Source organism: Perca flavescens, chromosome 2 (assembly GCF_004354835.1).
Source record: "Perca flavescens isolate YP-PL-M2 chromosome 2, PFLA_1.0, whole genome shotgun sequence".
Lineage (NCBI taxonomy): Eukaryota > Metazoa > Chordata > Actinopteri > Perciformes > Percidae > Perca > Perca flavescens.
In genome coordinates, this window is record NC_041332.1 from 43494361 (window position 1) to 43519892 (window position 25532).

General features: G+C 40.0%; 1 protein-coding gene across 1 annotated transcript in view; it reads right to left on the reverse strand.

Moving 5' to 3' along the window:
- The window catches only part of sorcs1 (sortilin-related VPS10 domain containing receptor 1), a 171403-nt gene extending 148051 nt beyond the window's left edge, over positions 1 to 23352 (reverse strand). Inside the window, exons 1-2 of the mRNA XM_028589998.1 lie at positions 23266 to 23352; positions 7561 to 7628 (exon numbers count right to left, since the gene is read on the reverse strand). Coding sequence (XP_028445799.1) covers positions 7561 to 7628; positions 23266 to 23352 — 155 coding nt within the window. The remainder of the gene's footprint in view (positions 1 to 7560; positions 7629 to 23265) is intronic.
- Between the last annotated feature and the right edge of the window lie 2180 nt (positions 23353 to 25532).

Consider the following 25532-nt stretch of genomic DNA (forward strand, 5'->3'; position numbering starts at 1 on the left):
CTCCTTCCCTCCACATCTGCAATCCCGTTCCAATTCCTGCCCTTCAGGTTTGCTGGCAAACCTCCTCTCTCAAAGCTACCCTAGACATGAGCGTAGTTTTAAAAAAAAGTAAGGTTGAAGATTTCAACAGAGAAGGACGTCCCAACATCCCGATTTGACAGCTGTCATATCGGGATGTGTGTTTATGAAACAAGTCTGACTACTAAAGATTTAAGAACTCACCAGGAGCTTGTTATTACTGTTCTTTGTCTTTCATGCTCAAATGTGTTTTCGCCTCAGGCTAGCAAATTCAGATCTCTGTGTGCGTTCTTTTGTATTTCCATTCTTATGTAATCACCTAATTCACCTAAAATTCACTTCAGTCTGAACATACACATTGGAATTCCGCTACCCAACCTTTGTTGGGGCTTGTCAGGTTTTAGCTGTTGGGTTGCATAAAGCTGTGGGCCAGCTTTACGAAATATGAGATATTTTGCTTCATATGTCCTTTGGCATTAAGCAATGACAGACAGGTTGACAGAGTTCACATTGAACCACGTGATTTTTAGGTACAAAAGTTTCACGCTGTTACCTCATGCTGCTTTTTGGGGCCACAACAGGCAGAGATGCCTAGTTTAGCTCCAACTCCCCCTGAGGAGTGCTGGATTTCTGGCAGACCAATTGGCTATCTTAAATGCAGTTATCAGTTGCTTGTCTTTCTTCTTGACTGTAAATTGCTCATTAATATTCATTATCCTCTCTCAAAATGTCTATCATCTGTTCATGCAGCTGTCTTTCTGTCAATATGTCTGCTTATCACATGCACCTATAATCATCCATCCATTACTAAGCTCTCTTTTGTCAAGGCATCACATTTATAATAACCTGTATGAAACATTAGTAGCAGATGCACTATTATGAGGGCGTGGTACCTTCATCAAAGACCTAAGGCCTAAGGTAAGTGCAGTGCTACATTTACAATGGAATTTTAGATGGAAAGAAAAAGGTGGCGCAAAACCAGAAAATGACACAATTTTACAATTTCACATATTGCACATTTTTCACACAATTTAACACTGGTGATAATCCGACTGGGCACATAGGCCTACTTGTTCTCCTCAAATTGCTGTTATATGGCTACCTTCCCTGTTTGTATGCGCTGTGTCAATTTGGATAGCTTGCTCTGCAGAGTAAGCGCAATTTTACTGCGTTGTACCAAAGCCGGTCTACGGAAAGCCTTTCCACTCCCTATTCAGCCCCATTGTATCGAATTTGGTTGCAGTTCCAACAGAGTTCCACTGGGGGTGATCGCAGGCGAGTGCCAAATGAATGGGAAATAAGACTCTAAATGTGTCTCTTTCGCCTGATTGTCATTGAGAAATCTCAGATTTGATTGTAGTTTTTGCAAGTTCAACATGGATTATAGATCGAAAGTTGAATGAACGAGTACTTATGTCCTTTTATTTCTTACAGGTTGAGTCGTTGTTGCCCATAACACGCTAGCATTCTGCTAATGAATGCTGATTGGTCAGTGAAGGACTGATTACGATCGCAGATCCCGCTTGACAGCATCCGAAGCAGAACAAGAATTTCAGAGTGAATATTTTGGCGTGGTCTTTAAAACATTTAGCCTGACAAGCCAGACCCACATTAAGATGTTGGGTCTGGGAACTCACCATTGACAGAGCTCAATCCGAGGGGCGGAATAAACGGTTGTCTTTCAAATTCCCTCTGCACGTAATAGGATAGCGCTACAACCAGGCAGAGCAACGAAGAAGGTAGCGGAGCTAGTTGATAGATTCAACTTTTGCCGTATCCGGTCGGCAAAACTCCGAACACATCTTCCTTTTTTAAGAATGACTTCTGTGTCGTTCTTTGTTCTTTTCTCAAAAAAAAGCTGAACTCCAAGTCTTCCAGAAGGCTGCGGTTCCCAGCAGCAGCAGCAGCCCACCCACCGACTCTATACACAATGTGATTGGCCTGACCAATTCAATTCAATTTTATTTATAGTATCAAATCATAACAAGAGTTATCTTGAGATACTTTACAGATAGGTAGGTCTAGACAGCACTCTATAATTTCCAAAGCCCCAACAATTACAGTAATTCCCTCAAGAGCAAGCATTAGCAGTGGCTATTGCGACAGTGGCGAGGAAAAACTCCCTTTTAGGAAGAAACCTCGGACAGACCGAGACTCTTGGTAGGCGGTGTCTGACGGGGGCAGAGTTTTGACCAGAGTTTGGTTTTTCCAGCTCGCAAGCCAACGGAGAGTGCCTAGACCCCCCTGGCTGCAAATTAAATTTGCTGCCACTAGGTTGTGTCTAGATTTCTAGGCTATAAAACATTAGCAAACCTCTTCCTAGCATGTGTATTGACAGGGAGAGTCTAACCTGTCAGCTGTGTTGTCGATGCCTCGAGAGAACAAAGGACTCAGAGTTGGCCGTAAAGCAGTATCTCCGGGCATAGGATGTGTATGACGTCATTGACATTTTAACCTCTTAGCAATCACTTGAATTTCCAAGCTTTTTGGTCTAAACATCATACCCAAATTAAAAGTGGTACAGCTCCCATATACTTTGACACTCACCCCTAAATTATGCTGTAATTGGAAACTGCATGTAATGTCATATATATTATACATTCGCTATAATGACAGCCTTGCTCTACATTATCCCTTACGCATTAAATGTTCTGATGTCTTAAGTGACATGGGAGTAGAGTATCGATGAAGCATGTATTTAGTATATACAGTATATTAACCTATTAATTAGGCTATTCACCACCTACAAACACCACGGGGCACCGGAGAGCATCAAGGTTATGAGGGACTGTGTGAAGAAGCATTCAAAGGTGACTCGACGTGGTTTGACATTACTTAACGGCAGTGTTCGGAGTAACACGTTACAAAAGTAACTAATTACAGTAATGTATTCCTTTTTGTTGTAACATACGCAGTAATATAATGCATTACTAATACAATTTCGGTAATTTTATACCCCTTACAGCGAGTTACAGTGCTTTTTAACCCAACATGTAATGGTGTATTGTTTATTTTTTAGAATTCACCAACACCGCGAAACATTTCGGCACAGAAAAAAAGTCTGTGAGTGTCATTTCCTGTTGCTGGATTCGATGGTTGAGATGACTGCATAGACGGATTTGCGAGATGGACATTCTTTTCAGGAGTTATTACGCTGCGTTGAAGCGAGCCGTCCCATCTCTGTTCCCGTGGTCAGAGCCAGAACCAGAGACGGTACGGACAACATCTGTGTCCCAACAGGTGACGGTACGTCAGCGCGGACAGCAGTGTGTCCGAGCTGCTGACATGTTGGGAATTAATGTTTAGGCTTGCTACATGTAATATCATTACATTTTGTCAGCGGTGGAAAGTAACTATACCGTACTTCAATACAATTGTAAGGTACTTTTAATTGAGTAGTTTAATTTTCTCCTACTTTATACTTCTACTCCACCACAATTCAGAGTCAAGTAGGCCTACTGTGCTTTTTTACTTCACTATTTATTTTATAGCTTTAGTTACTTTGCAGATTCAGATTAATAATACAAAATATTATGAATAATCATAGCAAACTGTCACATTAAATCACTTCTTTTCTTTTTCTCATTTACAATATCTCTTACTAAAAGGCAGGTAACGGGTATTCAATATAGGCTCTATCTACCTACACAAATATACTATGAACTGTGCTTATCTTTGACCTGTTAAAATCTATTATTGCTTGATCATATATATATAATAGGCTCATCTTTATCCACTTTAATACATCACAACTTGTGATGTATTAAAGTGGATAAAGAAGAGCCTTTGTTGATCCCGTGCTGAAATTCACAAGCTACCTGCCAAGTCATACTTCCGCTGTTATTTTGGTGAAAGTAACTCAAAAGTCAAGCAAAAGTAGTGTAAAGCATTACAATTCAGAGACACTAACATTGTAATATAACTAAAACTATAATACTCTCAAATGACAGTAACTAGTTATCTATAAGGTATTACATTTTGGAAGTAACTTGCCCAACACTGCTTAACGGTAGTTTTCTTCTAATAAGCAAATAATGACACTGAAAGGCTATGCCCGATATTTGGTTTCTAGTTACAGTTTAATTTATTATAACAGTGACTAATTATAGTAAACAGTATTTGGGGTTTAATATATGCAGTTTCTAATTATAGTATCATTTAGGTGTATGGTGTCTAACGCTGTCTAACATTACTGTAATCAGAGTAACTACAGTAAATAGTAAAGTTTTTTTTAAAATTTGATACAAGGTAAAGCTTATTACGTCCTAATAACGAACTAATTACAGCATAACTTAGGTACTTGTTGTCCAATTAGGGTATAACTGTTCATTTACTGTCTAGTTAAGGCCACATTATTTCTAATTTGGTCTTATTATGTCATATTAATGTACTGTAAAATAGAGTGGGACCAAAAGTTATCGTGTCATCATTTTTATTCCTCAAAGTTTATTGTGCTGAAAAGAGATCAATCCAAAGGTAAAGGTTTGTCATCTATATTTAGCTGACACTCTTTTTTTGTATTAGGTACAAAATGTATAAATGTGTCAAAAGTGTATTGGCTTGCCATTTACCTTGGAAGCAGGAATATAATGTAGGTTGGCTCAACCTTTAATGTAAAGAATTAAGCTGACAGGTATAAACATTAGTATGCAGCTTTTTGACAGATTCTACCTTCCATATCCCAAGGGCCATTTAATCCATAGTGACAACAGTTGCAATAAAAAAAGTCTGTGGAACTGAGACTCTACAAAGTAATGAGGGAAAGTAAACTGAATGTCACAAGTTGGCTTGGGCTTATTGTCATTTGTCCATGCTCTGAATTGGGTGTTGATGCTGTAGGTTTGACACACGTAGACAACATATGAATTCCCAGTATCGACGAGTATACATCTTGAGTTTACCTTTATGTTACCCCTTTAAGTATATACACAGAAAAAGATACACTTCCACACTGACACTCACTGACAGACAGTATGACATATGCAGCAAGAGTCTCAGCTTGTTTCAACACTTCATTGAAGCTACATGATGCTTATACCAAGTGAAACATTCAAATCCAAGAGGCCATGTTTTTAAGTTAGTAGAGCATTACATCAAATGGAAATCATCTAGATGTCTTTTGCATGTTTTTATATGTCTCCCTCGTAATTCTGTCTGACACATTTGGTATCTTTTCGAAGTTTGGGATCTCCACTAGAATTTAAAATCAAATCTGTGACTTTGAATAAAACTTGCACAAAACTTGAATACATACAGCACAATAAACATGGAGCCACTGGTCGATCTTTAAAAGATCATAAGCTGAAAATGAAAAATTTGATTTGATTTTGGTTTAGTTTTGTAGGTCACATTGTAGCTTTTCTTAACTTTTTAACTTAACTTTTTCAGTTTCAATTTTTTTTTTTCAGTCTTGTAGTATATGTTATGGTTTTTGTTAATCCCATTTAAAGAGCCCCTATTATACACCTTTTCAGCGTCGTACTCTTGGCATCTACTAGAATAGGTTTACATGCTTTGCTGTAAAAAAAAAAAACATATGTCTCTCATACCGCCCATTGCTGCAGCCTGAAAAAGCTCTGTCTGAGCTCTTGACCCGCCTTCCCGATTGGTCAGCTTGCCCGCTCTGTTGTGATTGGTCAACCAAATGCAAACAAGGTGTTGGGACTGTGCTTGCTCAGGCAGCACCAATGGGCAGCAAATATGAAAAACTGGGCTGGCACTCTCAATTAATGACATCACTGATTGAGGCATTTCAAACAGGAATGTGGGTGATCCATTTTCAGACAGTTGAGAAAAAGTGCTGTCTGTGTCATTTTTGTACTTTATACATCTATTACATACACACACAAACTAAACACACTAAAAGACAGGAAAAATCCAACAAAAACATAATAGGGGCTCTTTAAAGTTTTTCTGCTTTCAGACTTATTTTCATTGATCTTGCAGAAAGGTCAACATAACATCTTCACACGTTGGCTCTTAACATTTCAAAATATCACAGAGCTGCTAATGTCAAGTTAGTTAGTGGTAAGGTAATTACGACGGGCCCCAGTCAAGCTATTATGAGGGGCCCTTTAATGTGTTTAAAAGGCATGACTGCTCGCTTGCAGATGCGCTCAGCTTGTCAGATTTTTGCCTGAACTAGCTACTGTATATCGTATCGTCTCGTCACCTGATCAAATAGAGACAACATCAACATACATATTACCCAGCAATCATCATTGCATATCTGTGTATGACGAAAATACCAAAGAAAAAGGGAAATATTTATTAATTATTTATTTCAATAGTTTTCTATCGCTTTTTTGTTTTTAAAGTTTATGTAGAATAAGCATATAATTTTGTTATAAATTGCTACTGTATCAACCAATTTAAAAAAAACACCCCACAAGCACCAGTGCCACCAAAATGCCTTCACTGTCTATATTGACGCCCCTGTAGGTGGATTTTAAAAAGAAATTACAAAACATTCTGCTTACAAACGAGCTATTCGTCTCATTTGGACAACAAAGTATGGTCAGTTATTACAAGCAAGTTGCAGAGGTACAATAAATACATAAACACATATTATGTATTTCTTTACTTCTTACGTAGTTATTCTTTGATCATTCTTGTTCCTCCTTCGGCTTTTCCTCAAGAGGGAGCTGTCCATGTCTGTGGCATCACTCTCCATAGGCAAAAATACTAATGCAACATACATTTGATAATGATAAGTACTCGTGCAGATATTCTTGGTTATGACTTTCTTTCTTTAAGGCATTAATGCAGCCACATTCCTCCCTAACAGGCATCTACCAAAGTTAAATGAGGATCGAGTCAGAAACGAGGCTGACGCTCTAAGTAAGTCTAAGCTGAGTTCAAGGCTGGTCAAGGTAATTTACTGGATAACTTTGCAAGCTCCAGTCACGTTGATTAGTGGCTTTCATATGAAGGATTTCTAATGCCCACAGACATTAAAACCGATTGAAGACAGTCGGCTACTCAGGCTCGCCATTTGAGAGATCTTTTTAAGACCGTTGCATCTTTCTCGAGCTTTGAATGTTTCATTAATTCACATTATGAGATCCTTGTGAGTATTGGTATTCTTTATTTCTAAGAGCAGTGCTGGGAGCAGTTCAAACCACGGGAATAAAAACACCAGAAATATTTATATTAGTGCTGTCAAACGATTAAAATATTTAATTGCGATTAATCGCACTAATGTCATAGTTAACTCGCAATTAATCGCACATTTTTATCTATTCTAAAGGTCCCTTTGATTTCTTTTTTGTCGGAGAATTGGCATCAGCTGTGTGCTTGGCCATCAAGTGGTATTTCAGACTGGACGTGCTGCGATGACAGCTCAGTTCACAATGACAAAACAAACACATCACTTTGGTCTTGTCAATGGAACCATTTGGCAACTTTTTAAAAGTAAACGTTCCATTCAGAATCTTATTGGTGTCCATTTCGGCTTCTCGCGCTCACCATCCAGTCCCCTCTGACCAATTTACTGTCAGGCTTTTCTAGAAATGTCATGCTCGTGTCGTGTGATGAGCTTACCTCCATAATGAACTCTCAGTCACACTGTTGAGGTTGAAGTCAAATAGCTTGGTCAGCATCAAAATCACCTGCAGAACAAGACAAGCACTGCAATCAATACACAGGCCTATTGATCAAATGTCTGGTGAGCAGGTTAAACAGTAGCAAGGCAAAATTGATAGGAAGGGAAATAAACAGCAGTCAAACAGCCAGAGACCCTTGTATCTATTATGGTAGAAGCATAGTTTGGGCTTTCTCCCACATAGTAAGCTTCAGACAAAACCGTGGATTGTTTTTTTTTTTTTGTGTCTGCATGCATTTTGAAGTACAGGTTTTTACAGTCTGCATGTTCCTAGTAATCAGAATCAGAAATACTTTAATAATCCCAGGGGGAAATTATTATTGTTACAAATAGTAACAAGGACCCCATCCAGGACCTGAGTCCAGCCAGGCGTAGTCTCGCATTGCCAGACCTTCCTATACAGCGCTGCGGAGGAGGGTCTGGCTAGTCCACACAGCACTCTTGGATGGGAGAAAAACATACTCTGGCAGCCAAAATAGCATCAGGAAGGAACTTGTTTTGGTGGAACATGTGTACGTTCAAAAGTTGTTTTAGTTGTGCGAGAGAAAACTCTGATTGGACAGATAGTCTAGCTAGCTGTCTGGATTTACCCTGCAGAGATCTGAGGAGCAGTTAACCATAGTCCTCACAAATCCACCGGAGGTTAGAACGCCAACACAAAGAAAGAGGAAGGGGACGGACATCCGGTCTAAAAAGAGGGACATCCGGCGGAATTTCCGGCGGCACCTGAACAATCCCGGAAGTGGAACGTCGTCGATATAGACTAGATCGCGCCCCAATAAAATGTTGTAACATTGGGCTCCAGATAGGTCCGGGTAGGGTCTTCAGTGTTTTCCCTAGGTTTGTGGAAGACTCAGGGGCACGTATTTGGCAGAGGGTTTTCGGGGTCCTCCCTCAAGAAAAAATTTGACTTTTTTCAATAAAACAAAGTATGCAATTCCCCATCATTCTGGACAGTTATATTTGTGTCTAAAGGACTGGAAAAGTTAGAGCTTAATAAATAACACTCAAAAAGTTTAAAGACAAAACTAAAGAAGTCCACTGGGGATTAACTACAACCATCAGAGCTGAGAAAAGTAATTTAGTTGTAAATAATATATTATAGCTGTAATGTAGTTTTGATGTTCACATTGATTTTACATTCATTCGGCTTAGGTGGGCCCTAAAATGGCTTGGGTGATGCGCGTAAGCTTTATAATGGTGGGGAAACCCTGGTCCCATTCAACGGGTCTGTGTGTCAGTGGTCAGTTTTTCATCCAAATGTAGCGCAAATGTTAACATAATACCCAGAAAATCTGCATTAGGCTATGTTTACACTTGGTGTCTTTTTTGACGAGAAAAAGTTGACTAGGGTGCTTTTGTAGTGAAAAAGAAAAAGCGCTGGCAGATAAAACTAAGCGGTGGAGCAAGCTTAGAGAAATAACAGAGAAAAGGAGTGGTGCTGCTAACCTGGAAAGGTTTTGGAAACATAAAAAACCCAGAAAGTTTTGGAAAAGTCATGGAATTTTTTTTAACACAGCATAATAATATGTCATTAATAAATGTATTTTCACGTCGTCTTAACCTCAACGTTCTATTCGGGGAGCGATATTATGAATCCCACTATGAACCACATCAATTGTCATTCATTTTATAGTTAAACCTCTGAGGGTATACTTTAACACAGATTTGTATTCTTATTGTATAATGTTGACTGACATTTTCAGGAACACAGTCATGGAAATTTGCCAAAAAGTCATGGAAAAGTCATTGAAAAGTATTGGTTAAAATGCGTATGAACCCTGTCCATAGCATTATAATGTAAAACAGACGCTGGCAGCTCAACAAAAAAAAGACGCCAAGTGTGAACATAGCCTTACATTTTAATTTCCACTGTTATGTGAATATTAGCGGGTGAGCACATCAATATATATATATATATATATATATATATATATATATATATATATATATATATATATATATATATATATATAATATCTCTGGTTGGTGCTACCACTGCAGAGGAAGAGGGTGCAACAAGATGATCTGATTAAAAGAGCATCAGTCAGACCTCAAAACGGTGGAAAACAATGTAGAAACGATGATGGAAATATGACATTTTTGACAGGTTACAGCTCCTCATCGCTCCACTGAAGTCTTCATCTGCTGCTGCTTTTTATCTCTTCAGTGGAGCGGAGTGACATATAACACACATGCTTCATGTCTGTCATGATTTGATAAATCTGTTTGTTCCCTTTGGACTTTGTCGTGATCCATCAGCCTTTTCTCCTCAGTCAATTGTAAAAACTTTTTTCGGAATATTTGGACTTTATTCACTCAGGTTTGTTTTTTTCTACAAATTGAAGATGCTCATGAAAATAATTGGGAATAATATCTAATAATATGTAGATGTGCAGACATCTAAGCAGACTCACTGTAAGCTTCGATCTTGTGGTATGTCATTACTTAAAACTTTTGAGTTGAGACACAGTGAGTCACAGTGGCATGTAAAATGCATGAAAAATGGCATGTGTTGCTACACTTTTCAACCGCAGCTGTCCTATTTCTGTTTGCATCAATTTGGGTCGACTGCATTTTGGATTGGGCCTAATTGTCCCCTGGTCTATTCGGATCAGATCTGATCGCCCCAGGTCCCTTTCTCTGTTCTTGTTTAAAAATGGATGTGTGCATGTTAGCTTTGACCTGTAGTTTAACGGTACGTTATACAGTAAGCTTAGCCTGCCTTCGTTTAGCTTAGCTCATCATTGGTTATGGGATCAAGTCACCTTCGTACAAAGGAAAAAATGCACCTTGCTAAGGTCTTATACCTTAATACTGACTTGCTCTGGTTTATTAGCATTTCTTTAAACCAATCAGAATCGTCTTGGGCTGCGCTAAGGTTAGGTTGGGCTTTAAGTATTTACAAAATTAAAATGACATAAAATTTTGTAAAACAGATAAAATGTGTGCTGTATCTTTTATTAGGTGCCTTGATTAGTTTTATTGTTGTGACACCATCACTGTGTAAGATGAGGAGAAATATCTTACTCAATACTCAATTCAGTTCAACACCAGAGATCTACACCCACGTGATGCATACTACCATACAGTACACCACATGGCTTAATGTGATCCCCCTCTAATTGTTTCAAACTCATTACTTAATCATATTGGATTGATTTTAAACACTCTCCTGTAAATATTCCTTATTCTGTGCCCCCTCAAGGGGCACAGGATGAGGCAAAGTGGGTCAGCCAACGTCTTCAGGGAAAAACTGAGGCAGAAACATCGCATTTCACTCTGAGCATAAAATAAGTACAGCAGCACGGAAACTCACAATCTATTAACTTTGTGACTGGAGGTGTATTTGAAATGAATAAAACTCAGAAGAGGCAAGGACATCTTCACAGGGAATGCTGCAATTTCAGTTTAATACAGTCTTCTTTTTTTAACTTCTCTTGCTCATGAGTTAAGTTCATTTTTGATAACAATGTGTGAAACAAAATCCCCCAGGGATATTTTGCGGTGACTTTGACAGTTATCTGATGACCCCTTTGCATTGTAGATAACCTGCGGCACAATGGTCAGGTGATATGGCGTGGGCGAAGTACAGATGCTGCCAATAGAGAAAGGTCTTTTCACATAATGTACGGGCTTGTGATGCGCTGCTACATCCTTATCTCAGACTTTGCTATCGGGGAAAAGGGCTGTTTGTACAAGGCAGGCGATGCACGCAGATAATCCCCAGTCTATGGAGTAAAATAAACAACTGGAGTCTATACAATTTATATCTGTTGCCTTGAAGTTGTGTGCTATGCTGTGCACGGCCAATATCCAACCGTTTCCCCTTGGCTTGGCTGAGTTTTGATCCCTCCACTGCCTGTTATGGAGGCAGCAGCCGAGCCACTGCATGACTTGTGTGACTTTGTGAAACAGTTCCACCACCACAGGGTTCCTGTGAGTACAAGCAGAACAGATGCACATTGGGTAGTGGAATTACATTGCGAGGTTGGGGCTCCTGTGATCAACCTTATTAAGCATGCGCTAACATCTGCAGGCCCCCTGAAACACTCCAAACGTGCGGTGCACTCGGCTGACCCGCGGCTGGCAGGTTTTTGTGTTGTTGTGGAAAATAACCACCGGGACAACAACAAGTAGTAAAAAAGGCATTGATTAAGAGTGATTCAGGAAGGAGCTGGGTGTTTTCAGCGCCGGGAGGATTAGGAAGGGGAATGAATAACCTTAAATGTCCGGACTAGACCTTTGCATGCTAATGACTGACCCAAGTCCATTTAGCTGCCCAGCTGGAGGCTGAATTCACACTCGCACCACGCAGCTTCTCTCTTTCTCTGTATTCCCTCACTCATTCTTTTTTACCCAACCCCCTCTTTATTTATTTTTGCCGTCAAATCTCAACACATTTTCTCCTGTGTGTATGTGTGTGTGTATATAGTTGTTTGTGTGCATGCTGTAAGGGGTAGTGTTCTGGCTCCGGATTCTGGATAAAGTCTTCTAAAAGGCTGGGGTATAAGCTGGGTGACTTGGCTTGATTAGTTGAAGGGCAGTGTGCGTACGGGCCCTTCTGTCTGCCACATATGGAGACTATGTAGGCAGTCATCGGCATCAACCTGTCAGATGGGCTCCCACTGGAAAGTGCATATGCTCCATCACTGACCATGCCAATTAGGCCTGTGGGCTTCTCCTACTGTAAATACTACGACGAGGCAGCGCACACACACACACACACACACACAGACACACACACACACACACTTCTGACGGTTTGGAGATGTGCAGAGGAGCATGGAGGCATCAAAATGAGACGGTGGCTGGTGGCCGTGTGTTCAAGTTTGAGAATGATTAAACGACTGCAGTTACCAGCCAAATGTAGTCTTGCCTTTGTAAAAGATTGCAGTCTACTACTGTCCTGATTGTACATGGTGAGTTACAATGTTAGTGTGTTTGTCTGGAGGCTGCATTGACCAAAAGAGAGAAGATGGCATCGTAGATGTATATGCCCCCAAACAACAACCAGAATGATATGCAATAAAGAAACAGTGGCTGCCGAAGTGTCCAAGACATCTAACTTGGAACAGTAGCTTTAGGATCACTAGTCATCCTGCCTGCTACAGTCAAGATAACAAGAGAAACACACAGCAACAACATTGTTATCTGTGTGGCAAGTTGCTTAATAAAAACTTAAAGCCGCAATATGTTACTTTCTCCACATTCAAACTTTAGCAAAGATGTCAGAGCAGCTAGTGTTGCATGCAGGAAGTTGTTTCACCTTATTATTCTTGGTGAGCTAAAAGACGTCAGCTAACTTGTAATAAAGGGGCTCAGGGGAGTCCCAGATGATAAAATAACTCCTAAGATCCCCCTTGGTCTAGTATTAAGTGAGATCGCTGCAGTCGGCAGCGGAGAAACAAGCAATGTAAGTTAATAGGACAATTGTCCAGCTTGTATTTACCTTCACGGAAGTGCTTGTTTTGCCGCTGACAGACTCAGATTAATATTCTAAGTGTCTGACAACATTATGGATAGGATTTCTAAGGAGGTCGACCTTTCTGTTAAAGAGTAGGACCCTCTTTGAAAACAAAAACATCCGCAAAATTGCATTCGCTAAAGCCACCAGACTCCATGTAAATAAACAGTCATTTTAGCATCTCATAACACACTTCATTCAAAGTCGACAGAAACAAAATAAAACTATGAAAAGCTGTTTTGGGTAGTCTTTCCACTTTTCCAACCATCACAACTCTAGTTTTGGTTGAAATAAACCATTTACCGATTTACATGTGAAAATATGTTGGCTAAAAGTATTGCTTTTTTAAATGGAGTCTGGTGGGTTTAGCACTAGCAACTTCAGAGCTGTTTCTGGTTAAACAGAAAGGTCTCAGAGAGGTTTAAAGGTCTATCTCTGAAGGGATCCTTTCCATAATGTTGTCAGACACTTTTTTTTATTAATCTGAGTCTGTCAGCGGCAAAACAAGCACTTTAGTGAAGGTAAATACAAGCTGGACAATTGTCCTATTAACTTATATTGCAGCTTGTTTTACCGCTGCCAACTGCAGAGATCTCGCTTAATACTGGACCAATGTCATATATTGTTGTTCCCATCAGTCACTTAGACACAAAAACATAGGAAAATAGGGTCCAGGTTGAAAAAAAGCGGTAGTTACCCTTTAAGCCTAAAAAAGGTTTGAAATACACACATTTATCTAATAATTATTAGACCATTTTTAGTGTTGTCCTTGTTTTGTTTTCTTTTGTTTTCTCTGACCATATTGTAATGGGAAAAATTACATTTAAGCATAATTCCTTATATTTTTATGTTTTATTTCTACTTTAATTCTCTCACAAATGCTGAAATAGTTTATCTCATTTCCACATGTAGAAATCTGATTCACAAAGTCTGGAACATAATGTGAGCACTGTCTGTCTGAACAGATAGGGGCTACAAGGTCACCCTAAAACTAAACTGTAGCATCATAATAAGCCAAGTGCGTGTGTGCTGTCACTCTGAAGATGCATATAAGCCTAGTGTTCTGTTCATTCATTTGAGGGACTGACTCCACACTGGGCTGCGGCCTTTTGTGAAATCATGTTGCTCCTATATTTGCAAATATATATTTTTAATAAAATACAAAAACCCAACTTGGTTTTAGTCTTAGACTGTCTTATTTGTTTCACTTTACTAAACTTTGAAAACTTTTCCCCTGCTGCAACAGGAAACTTCCATAACAATAATCATTCCAACAAAATCTGATTCCTCCTTAGTTAAATACCCACAATTTCGATCAATGATGAGCTTCTACAGTGGAAAGAAAAAGTGCAGTGATATTAGTCATTCAAAGGGAAGCCTCAGCTCCGGGTGGGGATCAGTAACAACTGTGTCTGTGCAAAGCTTTAGGTGTTTAAAATATCTCCCCATTATTTCTTTTTAATCAAAAGTATGCCTTTGCTGCTAGCAAACACTGTTATCTCCTATACTGTTTGGTAATTGTCCTTGGATGGAGGAGAGAAAATATCATCATGAATCAAAATACCCAAACATGCATATACAAACAACAATTACCATTTCCTGGGGCGCAAGAAGGCAGAGTAAACAAATATGAAATGCAGAGTCTTAGCACACATTCTGAAGCTCCCAAAACAGGGAAATGTGCAGGGTTCAAGTTCTTTAGGCATTATGAACTATTTGTTTTTCTCACATCTCATTTGTGTAACCACGTGAAACCAGATTTCTCCAGGGGATAGATCGTTTTTTGCACCATTTCATTACTGGAAAAAAAAGGAAAATGAAAAAAAAAAAATAAATTAGAAAAAATAAGAGTTCCTTACCACAGTGATACATTTAATGAAACTCTTTTGCAGTTCATTTTTAAGCAATACATCCACCCTGTAATGAAGACTCTGGAAGGGAAAACACCGCAATACACACATGTAATGATGTAAACACGTTTTACCTGCCCACATTTGCAAATAGCTCCAACTGTCAGGCTCATGGGGGATCATTGAGCCAGGAACGCTCCTCTCTGTGGATTAACCTGTCACATCTTCCTTTGGAAGATTCACCACTTGTGCCTATCACTAATACAACGTCAAACATTCCTGGGAAACAGGGTTTACAGGTGCTTGTCGCATATCTAAAAATAGTATGTCTTCATCGGTATCAAAATTGATCAAGACCTGTCAGAGGCGAGTTTCCCTGGGTGGTTATATATGCCGTCGCATGCTAATGTTCAGCAATCTGGGCTGCTAATCAGCGATCAAATCTACAGTCTTCTGTGACCTCATTTAGCCCAATTTCTTTCAGTGTCCGTTAGATTGACAGAAGCTGCAGAAAAGCATATGCAGCCGCAACATGGAGTGTGTTACATTGAGCCAAATGATTACAATCTTATTTCTGAAAACATACACATTCTCTATTTTTGGTTCCATAGGAGCAGATTATTTCTGGAAGTGGGATGTTTGCAGAGATGCTCACAGAATACTGAGGAAGGCTTGAGCGTTCGTGACTACCTGCAGCTTCATATGCTGCCGGGTTTGATCCACACAGACCTGTCACCTTTGTTTTGTGATGATGATGTGGTCTCAAGCTTCCCGGCAACTATTTTCCTTGATCTTTTGGCTATTTATTGCTCCTAATTGGTTGTTATCCCACTTCGGGTTCAGTGTATGAAAATGATTGCAGTTAAGGAGCCGATCTCTCAAGTGTGGAGCTGCTAAAGCATTTCAAGACGTGAAAAGGCTTAAAGAAGACATTAAGGGCATGCTTACTGTTAATAAGCATTCAAAGTATGCAGAGAAGAGATTAAATGTACATTATGATTAAATAGCATTACTTTTTTTAAAGATAGTTAAGCCCTCTCTTTATTTGAGTTCAAGAGAATACAATTGCATTAATATGTGCATGAGATAGACTGTGTACATCCATGTGTCTATGTGTACAGTAAGGTGCACAGTATTCTCCATTCGTTTCTCATTCACACTATAGGTTGTAATTAAAGTTTTTAGTGGTCACTACTTATTCTTTCATGTTTTGTTAAAATCCATATTCATTACTAAATCACATTATTTGTTTGTAATAATCAGCTTAAGTATGCGGTGCACAAATCATGTTAAGCAGAGATAACTAAGGATCTTAAAGGGGTGATAGAACGATTATATAGAGTATTTCACACTGTTCCTTATAGGGTATGTAACATGGGTTGGGCTGAAAATGGCCCAGGTGCAATTCTATGGGCCCTTATGCATCCCTGTGTTTTGGCCCTATTTGCAACCAGAGCTTTTCTTCCAAATAGGGTATGCTCATGAATATTTAGATGAGCTCCACGCTGATTGGTTGAGCGAACCACATACACATACATTGGAGACGAGACAGCAGGTCTCATATTTCAGACACTGCAATGTTTCGTTACTAAATTCACTTCTGAAACTTTTTTATGCGAGAAATCAACTGTATAAAGCTCAAATATGGGCCATCCATCCATCTTCATCCATCCATCCATATATGGGCCGTTTTTACGAAAATTGATAGCTAATTCCAAATTTGGTAAGACGTGTCAGACTTCAGGAGCTCCACACAGTCTGACGAGACAACAGCAGCCCGCTGTGCTCCATACCCAGGGTAAAGTCACCATTTCTGGGTTACTGGACTACCGGGGCTCAGAGCTCCGCGGAGCTGGCCGCCTGCCAGCTGCTGGCATAACTATAATATATTTACAGTTTGAATTTCGTCACACCACTTATATAACAGCTACCCTAAGGTCTTACCAAGCTGATTTCAATTGAATGCATTTTTGTGAATTTGAGGGGTTTCGTTAGCTGCTAGTGTCCCTTCAATCCTATGGGTAAAGATTGTGGCTAGCTGCAGGCCCTGGAGCTCAGTCAGGGCCTCGGCATTTGGTAGTCCAGTAACCCACAAACGGTGACTTTTCGCGGATATGGAGCGCGGGCTTCCGGCCGTGACCGAGATCCATCTAGCTCACAGCGATCCAGGGTCTGTGAAGGAGGACACGCCAGGCGGCGAGGCAGCACCGGCTGCTGTCACGTTAGCCTACTGAGCTCCTGCTGAACTCCAACACACAGTCGGACAAAATTTGCAATTAGCCATCAATTTTCGTAAAACGGCCCATATTTGACCTCTACATAGTGGATTTCTCACATAAAATGACGAAATAGCTGACAAACTGTTGCGGGGTGAGGGACGGGGAGGACCCAAATGCAGAGAGAGGCAGGCAGGCAGGAAATGGTGGAACTCAGGGATTTAATTATAACAAAAAGCAGCAGCACAAAGACTGGAAAACTTACAAACATAAACTGACGAGCAAAACACAGGCAGGAGTAAAGCGACGCAGGAACAGACACAAGGCACAGGACGGAAACACAAGGGCATGGGCACAAAACGATCTGACACAAGACAAGGGGAATACAGAGGCTAAATACATGAGGTGATGGGTAAATCAGAAACAGGTGAGACAACAGGTGAAGCACATCAGGGCGGGGCAGGACAATCAACAAAGGCGGGAAACAGAAAGCAAAGCTAGACATGACAAGACAGAAGACCAGACTATCAAAATAAAACAGGAAGCAGGACAAACAGACAAAAGATGACGTAACCTAAATACAGACACTTGACTCAACACTAGACAACACCAGGGATAACAGAGACGACAGGAACACAATGCAGAATAACAAAAATGGGAAACAAACACACAAAATACAACACGGTCAAAACAGGATAAACAGAAATATACAAAACAGGATAAATACATACAAGGGAAAAAATATACAAACAGGCAACAGAAATGTCCATAACCACAACACAAACAATGTATACAATTTCTGAGATCTGCGCGACCTAGCTACATTCAGAAAACTACCCGATCTCAGGTCAGTGGTGTAGCCTATGTAAATGTTGGGGCGTGACAAAGGTAGAGACTAGAGCCAAATAAGGAGAGGTTCGTTGATATTTGCCTGCCAGAGGCAGTTTCAAATTGTGAGATTTGCAGAGGAAAGAGGTGTCAATAGGATTTTGAGGTTCTATGTATGTCCTATTTACCCTCCAAACTGTTGTTATTCAACTATGAATTGGTAAAATCGGTTTTGCATTCTATCACCCCTTTAAGTTTCTGTATGGGAGGGGCCAGGTTGTTTGAACTGTTTGCGCTGAAGGCTCATGGGAAGAAAAAAATATGGTTTCTGTCCTAGTTAAAGTGTGTTTTAATAATGTTCTGTTAATGTTTTGGGTGTGCATTTATGTTGTCTGGGTTTTAGTTTTGTATGGTTGATTTAGTGTTCATGTTTATCTACATTTATCGTTGCACCATGACCCGGGGGGTGGGTCAATTACACAGATTGGGAATCAGTAACTCTGTCTCCTGAGTGAAACTTTCCATCCTGCACAATACATTCAAGTCTTCATTTTAGTTTTTTTGAAGAAATATATTAAAGACATCAATCTTTAAGGTAACTACCATTCTTTTCAAGCCTATTTTCCTATGTGTTTGTGTCTAAGTGACTGATGGGAACAACAATCTTTGACATTGGTCCAGCGAGATTGTTGCAGTTGGCAGCAGAGAAACAAGCTACAATGTAAGTTAATAGGACAATTGTCCAGCTTGTATTTACCTTCACTAAAGTGTTTGTTTTGCTGCTGACAGACTCAGATTAATATTCTAAGTGTCTGACACCATTATGGAAAGGATCCCTTAGACATAGCTGGATAAAAAGCTGTCCAGAAAAAGCTGGACAAAATTTCTAGTGACACATATTTCTGCCCATATAGTACACTCTCTAGATTGTATAGTCTCATCTTACATACATATATTCTTCACATTGTTAAATGTAGTGTATCTAAAAGTAAAAGTACATATACTTTACATGAGAGTGAAGAAGTGTGACTGTAAGAGGGGAAATGTATGTATGTGAGAGGCCCAAAATCATTGCATGTCAGGGTGAAAATAGATGTATGTGAAAGGAGAATGTATGTATGTGAGAGGCCCCAAATAAACTATGGATTCTCATAGGCCTATGTGTGTGTACTTTCCTGTGAAAAACTTTCCAAGCGTTAAAGGAGTGATGCGCCTGGGTAGAATGTATATGAAGGTGATAAATCACTGTTTAGCGCTTCGTCATAAGGGGGAGATAACACTTGACACAATTATTGAAAAGAAATTCATGGACACCTGCTGATAACAGACACAACATCCGTCTGAGTGCATAATGTGCACCTGCACTGAATGAAAAGCTGAAACAACAACCTTGTTTAACTTCGAAACTGGGTTAGTCACTGAGCAAACGTAAATCATGTTTGAGACAAATACCGTCTCCCTATTCTGATCATTTGAACAAACAGACCGAATATATGAATTTTAATCACGTATCAATTTTTGCTATTACCCAAGGATGTTTTTCATATACAGTGATAAATAAAAAAAAAAGCACGGATCCAAGTGCTGCTTCTGTGAAGTTTGTGAGAACTGCTGAAGGCACAGCTTCACCCCAGAGATACATGTATTCTTTCCCAGTCAGGGCTGTAAAGTAGAATCCGGAGTTTTAAAGTTCTGCTGGAACCTGGAAACTAAATTCTGAAAATCAGGGAGATCTCTGTCATGTCATCATTTCAGCTTACTTTGAAATCTCTTATCCTATCCGTACAGTAGCTGGACTGTGCTGAATTGAACCAGAGGAATACTGCTGACAGCGTACATTCATTTACATTGTCAGGAGTACCTCCGGTTGGCTAATTGTTTAATAGGCCTATAACACCCAGCCAAGTTCCCCAAATAACAAAGGAAAAATGTGTCAACTTTCTCAAACAGAATTAAGCCTCATTGATTTTGCTTAATTTCATCCAGTTCGGATGCTTTAGGGCTGGGTAGCTGATGCCCAAGGCGATGCTAGATTAAAAGAAGCCCCCTTAGGACCCGCCTGGAGAGCAAACCGATGGTGGTAGCTAACAAGCTCTTATGTTTCCTCCCATTATTCTGAATTAAAGATTCCCTATTCACACCATTTGCATTTAATTAGATTAGATTAGACAAGGCTGTGATGAAAAAAAAAACACTTCTTCACAGTGGCTTACCTTACCTCTGCTACAGCTTCGTCAACACAGACAAGGCAGAACTGACATTGACCCTCGTATGGTTTTTTGCCTACTTCTGTATCATTAAAGCACTGTGTAAATTGTGATTCACGTATATGGGATATCTGTTAAGAGAGACTGACAGTGTTTAGAGTCAAGATCGAGAATTAGATAGATGATAACACAAAAGAAACAGGCTTTTCAAGGAGGAAAATTGACACGTCTGTTACGGTGAAGGTGTTGCACATTAATGAATATTGTGATTGCACGGATCGTGTTGCGTTGTCCCCTGGGAGTCTTGAAGCAGCCTTTTTCCCACATGTACGCAGCATGGATGTGTAACAAAACCTGGATACAGAGTTTGAGGCAGAGCCCACGTTCAGTCATATGAGAGTTGCTCTGTGGCGCATGGAGCCAAACAAGTTCAACTTCCGCATATTAAAATACCCAGATGATCGCCGCTGCTTCAGCACTGTGCGGCCCATAGAGCAGGCGCACTAGAGCCGGCTACTCCCTGTTTAGCGCTCCGCTAACTTAAATGGCCATGGGAATCACACGGCTCTCCTAGACTTTCCAAACGTAATCACACTGAATAGATGAAACAAGCGAAAACTAACAAAATAGTGAAACGAGTAATTTCTTTTTTACCATGTGAATCTATTGGGCCCCATGGCATCACGTGACGGATACAGAAGTTGTAGTTCCACTGTTGGGCTGCTCTTTCAAATTGGCTTCAAAGCTCAGCGCACTTCCTGGGGGGCCTGGTATGTAGAAAGCTGTATCTGTAGTAGTCATCACCTATTGAATGTGTTGCAGCTGTTGGTTTCAAATACACCAAGATATACACCTTTTAGTCAGGAAGGTAAAAAACCAAACTGTTAGACTTTACATTAGGTACCAGTAATTGAGTTACTGTTGACATTTGATCCATCTGCTCATGATACCAGTCCTGACCAAGAATTCAACCCAGCCCACACAGGAAGTCATTCAAGGCCAGGCTGTCGAGCCAGCCGTGGCCTTGGCTGCTGTGTGCATTTTCATGCTGAGGCAGAAGGCATGCTGGCTCCCCTATTAAAGGGAATAAATCCAAGGACAAATGAGCAAGCTTGGCAGGACTGAAAGTGAGGAAGGGGAGCCGGCGAATCAGAGGAATTGAGTCGTTTCTCTCTGTAAGTATCATCTGAAGAAGCTCAGTGGCTTCTAACAACACAATCCATTTGCACACGGTGAAGTCAGAACCATTGATCTGAATGGGTGTCGTTAGCTGCAGGTTAATGGAGACGACATGAGTAAACACCATCAATGTTTATCTGCTGTGGCCTGTCAGCGTGGCGTAAATGACCAGGAGCCTTCAATGTCAACCTCCGTTCATTACAACTGATGGGCTTATCGCACTGATTATATGGAGGATATCATATTTGTCTTCACCTCCCAAGGTGGTCTTTAAAGTTACAATCCTTATCCTATTATTATATGAAATCCTATTTTTTATATTATTTATGCAATTCATGCATTTATAGCAATTGAATGTACAGTATTTGTATTCTGTCTTTGAATCTGAATCCCTCTTCAAAATGCATTACCATGCACAGGTGACTGACAAGAAATGCACGTAGTGGGCGTAACGTGGAAGACAAAAGCCAGTAGATGTGGGCATTTTTATACACACACACACATATATATATATATATATATATATATGTATGTATGTCTGTACACATGCTCGAAAGTCATCTTCCACTTTACACATACATATATATATATGTATGTGTAAAGTGGAAGATGTATGTATGTGTATATATATATATATATATATATATATATATATATATATATATATATATATATATATGTATGTGTAAAGTGGAAGATGACTTTCGAGCATGTGTACAGACATTTTTGATATCTGCCTACGTCCATCTTCTTCTGTTGCATTACTGATGCTAATTCTTGTCTCATTTGTGGTGATAAACAGAGAAAGAAAGCAGGGAAAGGTAGATGAAACAAATCCCCAAATGCCATATTTCCATCAAGTTTTGAGCATGGATATATTAGTTTTCCAGATTGTTTTTCACCGTTTAAGCTTCGACTGGCACTCTTTTAATTACGCCATCTTGTTACGCCCTCTTCTTCTGCAGTGGAAAATCAGCGCCACCTGCTGCTTATCTTGACAAACCAACTCCCAATAATCTCATAACAGAAGTGGATGGAAACAAGCATGCATTCACATTTTCCTTTGTTGATGTTCCTGAAATGTGGTTACATTATCAATAATGCCAATCATAAAAAAAAATTCTCAGGATAACTTTGGCTAGTCAAAAATACCATGACTGAATTTGCCTGTAAGTGCTAAAGTGCATTAGATCGGGTAAACCCAGCCCGATATGCCGGCGATTTGATTTCACCCTGCAGCTCAGGCTGGAAACCTGTATGTTTATCTATCCTGCTTCCGTTACAAATTTGCGTGGACCAATCACAAATTGGCTTATCCACCTGGTGCGCTATTGGCGGGTTTAACACGATGACGATAGAGAAGCGACGGCAAGCAGCTTTTTGTTTACATTCAACATGGCGGCGACCGAAGCGCAGCAACCCGTTGATGCCACTGTCGCTGCTACGTCACCCGGATGATCGCCCGTTGATCACGCCTCTTGTGCAGTAGAAAATACAGAGCAGACTCCCCAGACTAATGTTCAATCTTAAAAGACTGAGCTTGGTCTGGTGATAGCCAGACTGAACGTGCATGTTCTCGGACAGTGTTTATAAAAGATACTTTTATAAACAGATTTTATAAGTAGTATAAGTAAGTACAATTGCAAGCAATTTGAATTGCTTTAGGTTTTTGGCCAAAACTGTCCACATGTATTTAACACACAGCAATTATCTGTGTTTCATCTGATAGGACAGTGTTAGTGTTCCTGGGCACTGATTTAATTAAATTTAAACTTTTTATTAATCCCCAGTGGGTAAATCAAATTCTTTTCACTCTGTTGTTAGAACACACTACACACAGGCCTACACTACACACACATGCTCAGGTCCTATACATGCACAAATTGTGAGATGTCACATTGAGGGGGCTGCGACTGCTGGACAGGCGCCCCGACAAGTTGGGGAGGTGCGGTGCCTTGCTCAAGAGCACCTTGGCAGTGCCCATGAGGTGAACTGGCTCCAGCTACCAGTCCACACTCCATACTTTGGACCAGCGACCCTCCGGTTCCTACAAACAAATTCCTATTAGAAAAATAACTCAAAGGAAATGAAATGTGATGTTGTAGGAGAGGAGGACTCGTGGTTGAGAAGTGTGAGTGATTGATTGTTGACCTGCTTCTGCCAGCCGCTTTATATTTTTAATGGTATTCCTAACACCATCCAATTACTTACTGTGGTATCGTTTGAGCTTGCACCTCTGAGTGGATGCCATTGGAAATTTCAAACTGGACCTGTTCCAAGTTAATGCATAAATTAATAAGGGGCTGACTAGAAAGGGAATGTGGAGTCTATTGCAGAACGTAGGGCGCAAGAGCAAACTCTAAATACAGCCCTGCCATGGAAAGCAATAAACTACAGAGTTATTGGTAAACCATAACTTTTCCACTCATATCTGCAAGTATATTTATTGCTTACTGTGGCTTCCCATAGCCACAAAACAAAGGCTCAGCTCACCTTTGCTCACTAGAAAAGAGTAGACGGCAGCAATGGTTACACAGGCTAGGAAGCACTGCATAGCCTAATAAAACTGTGACTCTGTGAATCAATAGAGAGCACGGACGTTAGCTTGTTGCTCACGGCAAAGCTTGTTTATTTCCGAAACAATTGCATGCAGTTCCCATACATTCACATTGTCTCTATTAGCTCTCTGTTAAAAGTGCATGTTAAAATGATAATAAAACGTTTCGAAATTAAATGAATGGTGTAACCAAACTGACAATAAATGATATGAAACAGTCTGACGGAAAATAAATGCACATAAATTAAAATGATTTAACACATAATACGCATACAAAACTTGGCTTAATTTGAAATCTAAAAGATACCAAAATAACATAACTTCACTTCACGTTCACTGGACTCGGCGACTACAGCCTTTCACATATAACCAAATGCTGTCCTGCTAACACAAATTCAACAGTAACATAACACACACCCATACATACAACATTCTTACACATCATATTCTCTTATGCACGTGCACTTAATAGTAGCGCTTGACATGTTACTGAATGACCGGGAATGTAAAAGTAACTTTTTTTATTTACTCACTGCTGGCTGGCTAATACTCTGAACAAAATATAGAACATGTTTTCTTATGTTACAGAATGCTAATATCAGTAACTTACACTTACAAACTACTATGAAAAAATACACTGTAAAACTGAAGTTCATAAGAACTACTCAGCATGCCGACACTGGTGGGGACAACTAGCTTCAAAATTAAGCTTTTTACTCTTAACACACACACCTCAAAATCCGCTCACAACATCACACAACCATTACTATAACATTTAGATAATATGCTGATAAAGCTTAATATAAAAAAGTGAGTTTTGCAGTACCTGTGAATCAGTGGAGAGCACGGTCGTTAGCGTGTCGTTCACGGAAAAGCTTGTTTATTTCTGAGTTGTGCGTGAGCAGAGCTAGGAGCTACGGTCTCCCTAATGGATCCACAGCAGCGCCATAGTGCCATCTACTGTGCGGGAGGCTGTGGCTCAGTGGTAGAGTAGTCGCCTGCTAATCGGAAGGTTGGGGGTTCGATCCCTGGCCCTGCAGTCCTATACTGTGCCATCAGAGTGTAAATGTGTGTGAGTGTTTATCTGATGGTGGCACCTAGTATGAAACACAGAGTGTGAATGGTTCCTTTACTATTTAAAAGTTTTTTCAGTAGTCAAATATTGGGTTGGTTTAAATAAAACTTAACATGTACCCTTTTCAACCTACTACACTAGTATGCTACTTATAGTGAAATTTGTGAAACACATTCTCACTCCCATCTCGTAAAATACGGACGCTTGTTTGTTATTGATGCTAAATTCTCCTTTAGTGTCAGATCTAAACACGCTTTATCTAAACGCGCTGGGTCGGGACTATTGGTGTCACTTTTGATGCAGAAGATCGTGGGTGAACTTAAAAAAAGGTGCGTTTACGTGACACGCGGGGTAAGAACAGGACAGTTGGGTTTAGCAAAAGAAGAACGTGACAGTTGGGTTTAGGAAACGTGACACGTGGGACACAAACCCCGGTCTCCTGGGTGAAAGTCCAGTGTTGTTTGACCCATCCACCCCCCCAACCACCCTCCCTACACGCTGAAGGGGGATTATTGCGTGGGTATCTGACTAT